The 13,955-nt window shown below is 35.6% G+C and overlaps 1 protein-coding gene across 8 annotated transcripts in view; it reads right to left on the bottom strand.

Annotated features, from left to right (window-relative positions):
- Positions 1-13,955, bottom strand: part of erbb4b (erb-b2 receptor tyrosine kinase 4b) — a 655,930-nt gene that overhangs the window by 102,424 nt on the left and 539,551 nt on the right. For all 8 annotated transcript variants that reach the window (XM_087268193.1, XM_087268191.1, XM_087268190.1 and 5 more), the window contains 2 exons: positions 8,543-8,697; positions 3,174-3,218 (listed from right to left, as the gene is read on the bottom strand). In XM_087268193.1, coding sequence (XP_087124319.1) covers positions 3,174-3,218; positions 8,543-8,697 — 200 coding nt within the window. The remainder of the gene's footprint in view (positions 1-3,173; positions 3,219-8,542; positions 8,698-13,955) is intronic.

Consider the following 13,955-nt stretch of genomic DNA (forward strand, 5'->3'; position numbering starts at 1 on the left):
TGGATTATGGTTGCATCTAAAAAATGGCCAGTGTCCTCAGAAACGTTCAGATGGTAATTTATTTGTTTTAATTATGACTGCATTAAATACTAAAAACCAGCACTAAACCAAGAAACATCTTTACTCCAGCAGTTCTATAAGTGCCACCTACAGGAAAAGAGTGAATCTGCATTTTTATTCAAACCGCATACTGTTTTTGTTTTGTACTGGTATTGCATAATAGCATAAATTAACAAAGCTAAAATCAGATCATTACGGATTTACTTCATCATTTGCATATTTAGTTTTTGCTATTTGAAACCACTGCTTTCCCAAACTATGCAGTCTCTTTGTGCAATCGTGGAAGTGCAGTGGTTTTACTCTAATATGAAATCCCTGTAAATAGCTTTGATAAAGTAAAGGAATCCATTGTTCATTTACTATTTGTCCTGTTTACAGCTTAATAAAAACATTAAGACTGAGAGAAAAAAAAATCTGCTAATTTGTGAATATGTGTGCAATAGGAATCAGCCAGGAAAAATCAAGATCTGTGCTTCGATAGTTGTGACGTGTAAGGCTATCTAGCCTTGGCTTCCTTCCCCTGTCAGGGTTGTGTGTAACACCACAGCGGATCTGAAACAGCAAACGCATTTGCTCCGAGCAGTTAATGGTATTTTGTTCCAGCTCTCCCATGAGAGCAAAGGAAAGTGATATCAATTTATCAAATATGCCATGAAGCAAATGTGAGCACACACACATAGGCGCAGGCCTCGCAGCAGCACATTAATCACAGAACTGTGGCCTGGTCATTATATAACTTTCTCTTCCCCATCTCACAGTCTTGGGTTAAAGCAGAGATCTATAGTGAAAGGCAGCTGGTGTTAAAACAATGAGCAGTGTGTGTGTGTGTGTGTGTTAATGATGTCATCAGAGCAGAAATGAGCCAAAACGAGGTTCTTGTACTGTACTGTACAGTACCACTTGTAAAAATGCCTCAATTTTAGATTTTTGCATGTAATACAAAATTGAATTATAAATGAGATACACACATTATTGTTTGAGTGAAACCACTGTGTTAAAAGTCACAAATGCATTTTGTTAAAATTATACTTATGTCATAATGATACCATTATTTTATATTTACGAATGTATATAGTTGAACAATATTTTCAGCCTTATTTTGAAAATATATTTTAACAAAAACTATAAGATTATTGTATTGAATGCACATTTTAAATAATGAATAATTTATTTTCCTTCAGCTTAGTCCCTAATTGGGGTCGCCACAGCGGAATAAACCGCCAACTATTCCACCATATGTTTTACACAGCAGATGCACATCGAGCAGCAACCCAGTACCGGGAACACTCGTACACATTCAAACACACATTCAAACACACATTCAAACACACACACACACACACACACACACACACACACACACACACACACACACACACACACACACACACACACACACACACACACACACACACACACACACACACACACACACACACACACACACACACACATACACTTCAGTCAATTTTTGTTTTAATCAATTCACCTATATCGCAAGTCGTTGAACAGTTGAAAAAACTGGAACACCTTGAGGAAACTCACGTGAACGCAGGGAGGACATGCAAACTCCTGTTGTCGCGCGCGTTCTGATCAGCTGTGTTGTCGCGCACGTACTCAAGAGCGGTGTTGTCGCGCGCCTACTGAAGGGCGGGACCGAGGGTGTGCCGCGTCGCGGGGGCACTTTTGATCATTTTGGAAGGGCACTTTATATCCAAGACTAAAAAGGGCATGTGCACTGCACAGGTTGAGCCCTATGTGTGCACGTGCCTGCCTTCCTGACTAAAGCCCTTCTGCCTCGATCACCCAGCTTAGATGGCCGGCCAGCTCTAGGAAGAGTTCTGGTGGTTACAAACATCTTCTACTTACGGATGATGGAGGCCACTGTGCTCATTGAAACTTTTAGAGCAGCAGAATTATTTTCTGTATCCTTTCCCCAGTCTTGGGGGTTTACAGACAATTCCTTTGTCTTCATGCTTGGTTTGTGATTTGACATGCACTGTCAACCCTGAGACCTTCTATTGACAGGTCTATGCCCTTTCAAATCATGTCAAATCAACTGAATTTACCAAAGGTGAACTCCAATTAACCTGCTGAAAATCTCAAGAATGTTCAGTGGAAACAGAATGTACCTGAGCTAAATTAGAGCTCCACGGCAAAGGCTGTAAATACTTATGTACATGTGATTTTTAAGATTTTTTATTTTTAATAAATTTTACAATTAATTTTTTTTGTTGCTTTTTTCACGTTGTAATTATGGGGTATTGTGTGTAGAATTTTGAAGAAATAAATGAATTTAATCCATTTTGGAATAAGGCTGTAACATTAAAAATGTGTAAAAAGTCAAGCGCTATGAATACTGTCTGAATGCCCTGTATGTAAATAATGTATTTGTCTCTGTTTCTCTCTTTCTAGCTGATTTTGCAAAATGCTAACATTAGTTTATATACTGTAAATCTGAATATCGATACAAGGCTGAATATATACACGCAAATCATGAATACATTTTTATAAATAAATCTGAACGAATGGTTATATAACAAGCATATCTTCATTATACGTTAGCCTTTTTCTTTGTATCTAAACAATTAAGAAATATTCATAACATTTTAGACAGTTTAACTCAAATGAGCAAAGAAGGCTTGTTGGATGACCATGACATAACAGTTGGTGCATGTGTGTGTGCTGTGAGTTTGGTGTCAAGGTTCTTCAGACACAGTGCTTTTCTATTGATGCCAGTGTGACTAAAATCAAGTGCTGGACATTGGGCAGAACACCAGAATAGATGGCATGAATAAATGATGGCTTAAGGGAGGCCGAGCGAGACAGAAAATAAAGATGAGAGAGAAACTGGTGCCAGAATTCTGACCTTGCAAACCTACTGACTGCGGAAGTCACTGCGACTTGGAGAATGAATGTGTGTGTGTGTGTGTGTGCATGAAAGAGTGTAGGAGGACATCGTTAGAGAATTTTAAAGTGTAATGAAAATTATTTTATATTAAAAATGTATCATCCAAGCAGTTGTTCTCGTCCCATGTTAAAGTCATTCCCCAAACCTTCACTTCTCTCCTTAAGTTTGCAGCACTCAAAGAATAATATAAAGATGTGTGTACCTGTCCATCACGCCGATGCAGTCCTGCAGACGGGGCCCTGTGCATCTGAAACAATAAAGAACACAAATGAACAAATGAGTGTTACTTTAGTTGCACAATATGGTCAGTGTTTGTGTAGGTTTCATCAAGTCAAATTTAATACTTTTTAAGACCCTTTAGGAACCATTAAGAAATTTATTTTTAGACTTTTACAGGGTTAAACACTAAGGATATTTTTTCTAATGGCTCTGTATTATCGTAAGGAATGATTTAAATGTTTTCAGTTGTCTTTCCCTGATTATGGAATTTAATGGGGAACTTTCTGTAAAAATGTCTAACAGCTGTTGTGAATTGAACCTCTTTGCAATAAAAACTAAGGGTGGTTCATTTCACTGTGATGACACGTGATAAAAAAGGGACTACGCCAAAGGAAAAGGATTAAATGAATAAAAAATACGATTTTATGAAGATGCATTGTTGGTGATTGAATAAATGTTGACGCAACGGTCAACAATTAAGACTCCTTTAAAATGATTTAAGATATACAGTGCAACACAATATTTCTTAATTTAAGAAATAATAATTAACACAATATTAATTAATTTGACTTTTTAAGGCCTAGAATTAAGTTTTTGAAATTTCAGACATTTTAAGATTTTTGAAGACCCAGCGGACCCCATGTATGATAGACATGATAGTTTTATAGATAGTTTGAAGTAGTTTTTTTTTAAATGAAGAAATACCATAAATCTAATGAGATAATTTCAAAGATTTTACAATTACAGTGTTCAGCATATATAAGTAGTACACCCCTTACAAATAGAGTTTTAAATTAATAATTTCTATTGAATGCTTTACAATGTCCAGCATATACATTAGTTTAGTCAGTACTAGTCAAACACATACACTGTAAAATGCAGAGTTTAAAACAACACTCTTCCAGCAGTTCATACTCGCATCTAATATCTCGTATGTCACGGGAGGCATGCATGAAATGTTCCCGAATGAAAGTGAAAGCACCAAACTGCAGTTAAAGTTGACAAATTAAAAATTAAACACCCAAAATTACATGAAACTGCAGAGGAAATGTAGATGGTGTAGTGACACAATTACTTTAATCGAATTATGTGCTATAAGATGTAAATCGGGATTATGAAAGGAACATTCAAAAGGCAACCCATGTAAACACCTTAATCTTATTATTGCCTTATTTAGATTAGGGCAAATCATTTAATTACTGATATCCATGTAAAAGTAGTCATTTTTCAGTTGTTGCTTTTTTGTGTGCAATATTTTATTTTAATTTGAATTGATTATATTACTATGTCTAAAGATATTCGGTGACTAACATGTTATCTGTATAAATATATCTGTTTAATAAATCTGTTTTGTCAAATGCACCAAAATATATTACCTATATTCACTGAGTAATTGGGGTGGGCAAAATGAGGTGTACTCATTAATGCTGAGTACTGTTTGTTATATACAATTCTACATTTTTATTTTGTTTTTTGAATGTGTGAAACTAAGCTAACAGTTTCAAATGTTGTTCCATTTCATATTTCTCATTATATTGAACCTGTCTTGATCACTATATATTAAAGGGTTGGTTCACCCCAAAATTCTGAAATTCTGTTTTAACAATGTTTTCTGGATTTTAAATGTGTTGAGACCATTGCAGTCAGGGGAGGAAGGGTCAGAAAGCTTTTGAATTTCATCTAAAATTCCTTAATTTGTGTTCTTTTTTATTTTTAGGTAAGCTAATCATTTTAAATTTAGTAATCAATATATACTGTAGGTTAATAAAAATGAAAATTATAAAATGGAACTTAATTTGAATCTATTAGCTTAGTTCCACACATGCAAAAGATAGAATAAAACTGTAGACCCATACCAAAGATGTGTATGTTACACTGTTCGCCTAAACCTACATAGGCCTATTTTAATGCCCCCATCTTTCCCGTCTTTCCCTTGATATCAGAGTTCTTGCCCTTCAACCCTGATGCTCACATCCCTGTCGATTTATCAGCTAACTGCTGGTGTGTCAAAACTCAACACCACTAATCGTCCCTGGTTGACAGTGATTGCAGATACGACAGTCAGCAGTTGAAGGCTTTCAAGTGACACAAGCAGAAGAAAAGTGAATCCAAGATTCCATGAGCGGATAATGTTTTTTTTTTCTTCAGTAAATTTGAACCGTCTCTCTTGTAACCCCAAGGGGGCCGAGGTTAAGTTGCAGGTGCCCAGCTGGATAAATTCAGAGAGCATGATGGTTATCGTTTAGACTTAAAGTTAGATGGCAGAGACGCAGCAAGGGCAAACTCCTTCCTCTAAAATTAATGATGCTTTATGCACAGCCAGCTCCGAGGACACAAGTGCTCTAAAAAGGGTCAGCGCCTTGACAAATAGGCTCTCCAAATTTCCTGAGGCAAAAACTGACGTGGCAAACAAGCACACAAAGTAGTCAGATAGATATACAGTACTGTGCAATAGTCTTGGCCTACCATCATCTTTTAGTATTATAAATATATATTTATCCCTATTTGATGTTCAGTCTCTTTAGGTCTTCTGTGTGTATTTAGAGGCTTAAATGTATATAAAGTGCTACTATACACAGTAAAAAAAAAAAGTACTCAGTATTCAGAACCAACTTACTTTTTCAAGCAAAAGTCAGCATCTACTGTGACATCCCTTGGCGCCAAGCACAACATGAACAGATTTAAATCCAGACTCGTTGAAAATATGTGCCTCAGCTTATATTTTTGTGGAAAGGGAAATAAGTTACTTTAGGTGCGTTTTGTTGCACATTTCAGATGGCAAAGCTATTAGGGGCACAGTCTACATTTTCTGAAATAAATCTGAAATCCATTGCTTCATGTGCATTTTGTTGTACATTTTTAAGATACATGTCTGTCTTGAACGTGTCCATGAGGCGGCGAGGCTTGTCGTACTGATTTCCTAGTAAACCACTGACTTAAACCGTTCCCCAAACCTAACCAATACTGTTTTCAAAAGCAAGTGTAAGAGAAATTTGCACTGCAACAATGTCATTTTACCTTGATTTTACATAGCTTTTTTCTCTTTTGTGGAATTCTGTTTTACCAGACTTGAACCTGAGCACTCTGCATCACAAGTACAACTTAAGAAAAGTTGTACATATGAAGATAGATAGGTGGAGCAAACATTAAGTAGTTTTTTGTGGTATTTATTTGGTGCTGTGAAAAGAACTGAATATATATAATATATTATATTTGTCAATAAAATATACCTGTAAATGTCATTAGTGTGATACAGTATTGTTCATTTTTAACAAGAAGCTGAAGTTATAAGGATGCTTAAGTAAATTACTGTGATTTCACAAAAATATAGGCTGAAGCGTGTAAGTTTTATATTTTTTATATTTAAACAAGCTGTCACATTTTTATTTATTTTTTTTATCCAGGTTGTCCATCTGCTGTACCACCACTATAACAATCAGGTCTGGACTCTTTGCTGGATTAGGAGTTTGTTTGGGATCATTAGCATTCTGAATAATAAAACCATTACAAATGAGGTGCTTTCTTAAAGGAATGGCTAGATGTCTGCACTTTTTTAAAACAATCCCACTCCATTCATCCCAATGCAGACAATAACACCACAGGCAGAAAGGTATCCAAAAAGACAGCAAGTTTAACTGAAGGTTACAATCACTCATTCTTCGATTTCTCTCCAACTCTGTCTTTTACATGTTTTAAATTAAAGCTCCAATAAGTCTTAAGAAACTATTTCAGTTATGATGGTTGAAAGTCTCTGTACATCCTGCTATAGAAATTAAGTTGTCCAAATGTATTTATATGCATTTTAATATTCGGTGGAAGGTGTAGTACCAAGAAGAGTTTGTCTAATCAAAATGGTTGATCCTAACGGGACTAGACCAGTGAATCTCAAAATGGGTCTCCAAAACTAAACTAAAAATAGACTTGTGCTGTAAACATTGTGTCTACCAGTCTCATTAGGTGAGGTTAATATTAAATTAAAAATTCACAAAAGCATGAACATCACTATGAATGAGTGTTCAATCAAACAGCTAAAAGTGCAAAACTATTTATTTAAAAATGTGGCAAAACCAAAGCTCCAAAAATGACAATTTATTAAATTAAAAAGGCTGATACAAGGTGTGGAGGCATTAACACCTTGTATCAGCCTTTTTAGTTGAATAAATTGGCATTTTTGGAGCTTTGGTTTTGCCACCTTTTTGAATATATAATATTAAATTAAACAAATTCATAAATTACTATAACAGTTATTTGCTTGTTAGACTGTTGCACTTTTTTTGTTGTCAATATGCTCGTGTTTATATAGGCCCATTGTTGTCTGTGTAACATTTGTTTGTTTATAACTACCTCTGAGGAATGTGGGGTCGCGAGTCACTGGCATAGTGATATTAAGGGTCGCAGGCTAAAAAGTTTGAGAACACCTGCTATAGACTGTTCAACAGTCCATACATGCCAAAATATATAATTGCATACCTCTGTGCACCATGTTTACAGTTAAGATAGAATGGCCGGAGAACATCAACAACCTACCTTCTTTTTGGCATGGTAATTACAAGCTCTACTACAAGTTTTTTTTTTTTTTTCTGTAAATGTTAAAGCCATCGTGATATTAAATTTTGCTCTTCTTATTTTTTATTTATATAGTAGTGCTTGGTATAAATTATATATCTGTGCACTTCATTATTTTGTAAACATTAATTTGCCCACATAATCATTGAACTAAATACCACAACCTTCCTTCCCTCCCTGGAAATTACTTTTCTTCACTTCTGATCATTATTTAATAAACATTCAATTGTCCTCAACCATTTATCAAATACTATAACCTTTCCTCCTCCTCGAGATGAGTTTACTTCACTTTTGGTCACATGAAATATCTTTCGAGAGGGGTTATCATGGCATGTCTCATTTCTCCCCTGCTTTTATCCATTCATCAATCTTCCTTCATTTTGTTAGTAACGCCCATCTTCCAATGATCCAATCAGCTCCCATTGGACGAAATCATCCAATGCCCTGTTTCTTTCTCATTTCAGGACTATTTCAATTGGATGTACGTCCTGATACAAAAAAAAAAAGACTTAAGCCATGTTTTGCAGTGATGTTGTTCAGTGACATTCATGTTTTCAGGATGCATGGCTTTGAATGGTTGTTTGCAGGGAGAGAAGTAGCCTTTTAGTGCTATAAAAAAATGAATTACTGGTTGCATTCTAATTAAAAGAATGAAAAATAATAGTATGTGGTCACTATACTATCACTAAAACAACCAGCATAACGGTGGCCTAAATCTTTTACACAGTACTGTATTTCCCCAACACACACACACACATTGCAAACATTTAACAAAGCTATCCATACCCCTGGGTGCAGTTGACATGGCAGGGGTGACACTCATTGTTGGCCTCAGCGTATTTGAAGATGAAGCTGCTCGCTCCCTGTAGACCGTCAGGGCATTTCTCCACACAGTTGGGTCCGTCTTTAAAGTGACGACATTTAACACAGTGATCAGGACCCTGAGCGAGAGAGACAGAGGAGAAAAGAGACACATAAAATACCAGCAACTACGGATAATAACCATCCCTCACCGCACACACAATGACCATAACAATCAGCAGGCGCTGGATTTATAGTGGTAATATGGAGAGAGGAGGCCGGAGAGGGGGGATTGTTAGCTTGGATATCAATATGAGCACCCTTAGAGTCATCCGAGCAGCTCATCAAGCAGAAAGACAAATAACGCTGCCTGGACAATAGGAAGAGATACTGTGTATTGTTCTATTAGGAGAAGAAAACGCATGCCCTAACCTTGAAGAGCATCTGTATGCGAGTGTATCTGTCGGTGCTCGTTGAGAGCGAGGCTGATGTGTGCTTCTTTATGAGTGAATCTCTTGTGAGAGATGAATAAATGCCTTGCAGCAATTACAGCTGCTCTTCATTTCACGCTGTAAACCGCCTCTGATGCAATAAAGCGGCAGACGGCAGACAGACGCGGCCGTGGGAGACTGGCAGCACGCAAACAGACGCCGCTTCAGGCCTGGCGACCTACAGTTTCTATTGATATTATAAAGGGAAATATTATTGCTGCAACATCTGGGGGTCAGTAAGATTTGTAAGACTTTAGTTCTACAAAGATGCATTCAAAAAGTTCAAAAGTGTGAAGTTACCAAACATTTGTTTTTAAAGTAAGCGCCAGGGTTATTTATGGTAGTATTCGTTTTCATTTTAATGTGTAAGTCAAATTTTTGTCGTTTTCTGGAATATTGTTCTCTTAGTTAATGTTAGGTAATGCAATTCCAGGGTACGAACTGCAGGGGGGTTTGGAGGGGTTGACCCCTGTTAAAAAAAAAAAATAAATAACAATATGTTTTTGTTATATGTGTATCTTTTTCTTTTCATTAAACAATAATATTTGTATTGCTTAAAGGTGATATATTAATTAAACTTCTTCTCTTAAGTGTGATATGCCTTGCATTCTAATGAAGCAGTTTTGCAGAAGTAGATTAAGCTGATAGAAATGGAAAGGTCTGATTTTCTAAAATTAACCTAAGCTCTGCAGCTATCCTTCTTGTGAGCAGAGATGGGTTGAAATTGAACACAGGATATGTGCAGAAGAAGTCTTATCTTTTTAATGTTGTGCAGGGAATTTGTAGAAAACGAGGACGTATGTATGCCAATAGACAACTAGGGAATGATTGACAAGTGAAGTATTCCAATAAACTCCATCTGTTAATATCAGCTGTGTATAAAAGCTGTAGTCAGGAAATTAAAGTTGTTGTGCACATCCTTAATGTAATTATTGCACTGCATTGGGTGTTAGCAGAATTCTGTGAGTCTAATTATTTATTTGTATCTATTAAACTACTATTTCCCAGAGATGCGGCTGGAAGGGCATCCGCTGCATAAAAACTTGCTGGATAAGTTGGCGGTTCATTCCGCTGTGGCGACCTCGGATTAATAAAGGGACTAAGCCGACAAGAAAATGAATGAATGAATGAATGAATATTAAACTACTAATATTTTTGACATTGAAGAAAATCCTCTCCTGACCTTTTTTATTGAACATGCATGGATTTGATTAAATATTCCAAGATTAATAACCCGGCCGAAGGACATAAAAACAACATGTATGGGGGGTCAGTACTTTACTGAGAAATAGTTTGGTTTGATCTGTCTCTTAAATAATAATATGTATAATCAAAATAATTTATAATATAAATATTCATTTGTCCACCCCATATTAGTTCATACCATTGTGAATGCAAAATTGCGCCAATCAGTCTATGTGAGAAAAAAAAAAATATTTCTTGCCATTTTATTTATTTATTTGAATTTAGGTGGTGCTTCATATTTGGTATATACAAATAAGTCAACCTAGAATTTGTAATCTTTAATAGTTGTTTTGTTATTTGCTTCTAAATGAGTCTCTTGTAGAAAAAATGCAATAAGGTCAAAAACAGTTAACAAATGTTTATGTAAGAGAAAAAAAAACAAAACAATAAAAAGTCGGAAACTGGCAGATCTAAATCACCGATAGACACCGTAAACCGTGTTTAAAAGGCACTTTTCTTGTAAAATACCTGTTTGCTTCCACATACTGCCTACAAGTAAAGTAAAATTAGCTGCACAATTTGTATAGTTTGACCTATAGTAACTTCTGAAATTGTAAATCAGAGTATACTGTAGGTCAGAATACACTAAATATCCCACAAAACACTGAAAACTTAAATATCTAAAATAAAAACTAAAATATCTATAAAGTAGATGTAATTAAATATAGATATATACATTTGTTTAACTGAAGCTTGTATTACACAAACTAACATTACCGAAAAAGTTGACGCCCTCTGATCATTAATGTACAATTCACAGCCTAAACATCATAAGTAATGCATTTATTGAAGTATAAGGATGCAGATTATACTAACAGTAAAAATGGAAAATACCTTTTTTTTACTGTATTAGGTTAAAAGTAATTTCATTATGGATTCTTTCGAATGAGACTTTAAATCGAGGTCCTGATTCTCTGTGGTCATTAAAAATCCCATGGCACTTCTTGTAAAAAGTAGGGCTGTAACACCGGTGTCCCGGCTAAATTCCCTTCATCGTCTTTTACCGATCTCAGTGGTATGCCAAATTCCAAGATGTCCTTCGAAAAAGAGTAGGGGTTTAACCCTGGTATCCTGGCCAAATTTGCCCACTGGCCTCTGCCATCATGGCCTCCTAACTATCTCTATATCATAATTTGCTTCATCACTCTTTCTCCTCTCCACCAATCAGCTGGTGTGTGTTGTGATGTCTGGTGCAATATGGCTGCTCTTGCATCATCCAGGTGGATGCTGCACACTGGCGTTGGATGAGAAGATCCCCCCAATGTGTAAAGCACTTTGAGTGTCTAGCAAACGCTATATAAATGTAAGGAATTATTATTATTATTATTATTATTATTATTATTATTATTATTATTATTATTATTATTATTATTATTTCTCATCTACCATCTAATTAAGTTGCAAAAAAGAGGAAAACCAAATAAATCACCAAACAGCAAACAACAATAACTACGACAAACCTCTGATGACTTCCCTGCTGCCTCATTCATCAAAACATTATTCAGTTTAGATATTAATAAAGCTGATGCATTTATTCTACCTTCAAGTCTCATCAAATGATCACAGTTACAAGAATACTGTGGATGAACGTCAACCAGAACATCGTAATTACCATCGGGAAACTCTAGATATTCATTTAGTTTGGAGGCACGTTAATTAAAGAATCCTGGTGGAAGCAAATTATTTTCGGTCATAATTATGTTTTAATTGCAAATGTTGACTGTACAGTTTAGTTTGCATGCGCCGCGTGCTACTAGAAAGCTTGCCAGGAAATACAACTCATACAGCTGCTTTATGAGATGACAGGCTTGGCAACCAAACTACATTTCCCATCATTCTCTGAGCACATGAAGCATCAATTAAACGCTTAATGTGCCTAATTGTATTATATTAACTCTGAAAAGCTTACTTTTTTTGGCTTGGTAAGTAAAAGAGAGAGAGAGATAATGTGATGGCCCAGCATGTCAATTTTATTCTGACTGTCAACATTGTGCGTATATTTTTGCATAGAGATAAAAGTAGATGTAAAACTCCTCGGATGCTAGGTTGGCTAGAAAGCATAATCGCAGTCTCTGTTAATTGTGCCGCTTCTCCAGACACCTGCTGAACACAAATCTCCATTTCCCCTCCACGCACAAAACACTGTTTGTTAGTGTTGCTTAATTATGCCTTTGTGAAGCAGATGTTGCTGATTGTTTCACAGGTAGGTTAGACCACTCAGCAGTTAATCTGCGCTAATAACAACAAACATTTTAACTGCTTAGCTAAGCCTAGCCTACACCTGAAAGGCTTATGGGTGTGTTTGTGCATCTGTCCTTATTGGAAAACACTTTAGTGGCTCTGTTTTTGTATATCGTCTCTAGTGGTCTATTTTAGGCTTGTAAAATAAACAAATGTGTGCATTTATTTATTTATTATTAATTCATTCATTTTCTTTTCAGCTTAATCCCTTTATTAATCTGGGGTCGCCACGGCGGAATGAACCGGCAACTTATCCAGCATATGTTTTATGCAGCGGATGCCCTTCCAGCTGCGACTCAGCACTGGGAAACATCCATAAAAATGTACTTAAATTAATATGGGTTTGTGTAAAATGTAAATGTTTGCTTTGTTATGTAAAGGTCTGATAACATTTCTTCAAGGTTTTACATCAAAATATTGCCATTTTGTGTTATTAATTAATTTATTTTCAGAACGGGTAAAAAAAATAAATAAATAAATAAAAAGTAGATTTTTTTTATGTTTTAATTCACTGTGAAAAAATGCTGGGCTCCATGAAATTCCTTCATACTAACCCAACACAAAACAATTAAGTTAACTTAATATATTTTTTTACAGATTTAAGTGGATTAAAAAAATTAAACAGTTAAAAAAAAAAAAAAAAAAAAACTTAAGAATTGTGATGTTTTACTCAGCTTAAAGAAGAAGTTTAAACAAGCAGCAAAAAATGTTTTGAGTGTTAGCTGGAAGTTATTATATACACAAAAAAAAAAAAAAAAGGAAAACTGTACCATCTGTAAACTGTACCATCCCACTTAATGGGTAACTTTTCCTAGGGGTTCCTTGCACAACAACAGTGTACCACAAGGCTGAGCAAGATGCGCAGCTGAACGCTATTGGTTTACAGAAATACTTCACTAGCTCATCCACAAGCCAGGAGAATGAAAACAAAGAAAGCAGCATTTTTAAATACATAGCCGAGACAATACACCGTAATAATATATACATATAATAACAAGCCAGGATCAACTCGAGCTTAAACAACCCTTGTTGTCATCTTGATGAACAGCCACAAAGCCAAGAAGAAGAGCAAGATCTATGATGTGCCCCAAAGTTGTTTACAAGGCTGTCTAAAGCAAGAGCGGTTTAACTTTCTCAGGACAGCTTGTGTGCACATCTACACTTGAAGTAATGAACTTCTTGAGTAGATGATAATAACGTGCGTGTGATTATTGAAGTGCTTCAGACATCCGATCTTTTCAGAAACGAAAAAAGCCGGAAAAAACCAAGAAGCAAATAATTGTTTCAGCAACTCAAAACATGAACTAACTGCCATGTTTAACTATTATCATCACATTTTGGACTATTATGAAATGGTGAAATTCCTTTCTAACAAGAGGTTACATGTGCTGGCGAAGTTTAAAGAAACAGATGAAAGGTTT

Source organism: Danio rerio, chromosome 9 (assembly GCF_052040795.2).
Source record: "Danio rerio strain M-AB ecotype USA chromosome 9, GRCz13ab, whole genome shotgun sequence".
NCBI lineage: Eukaryota > Metazoa > Chordata > Actinopteri > Cypriniformes > Danionidae > Danio > Danio rerio.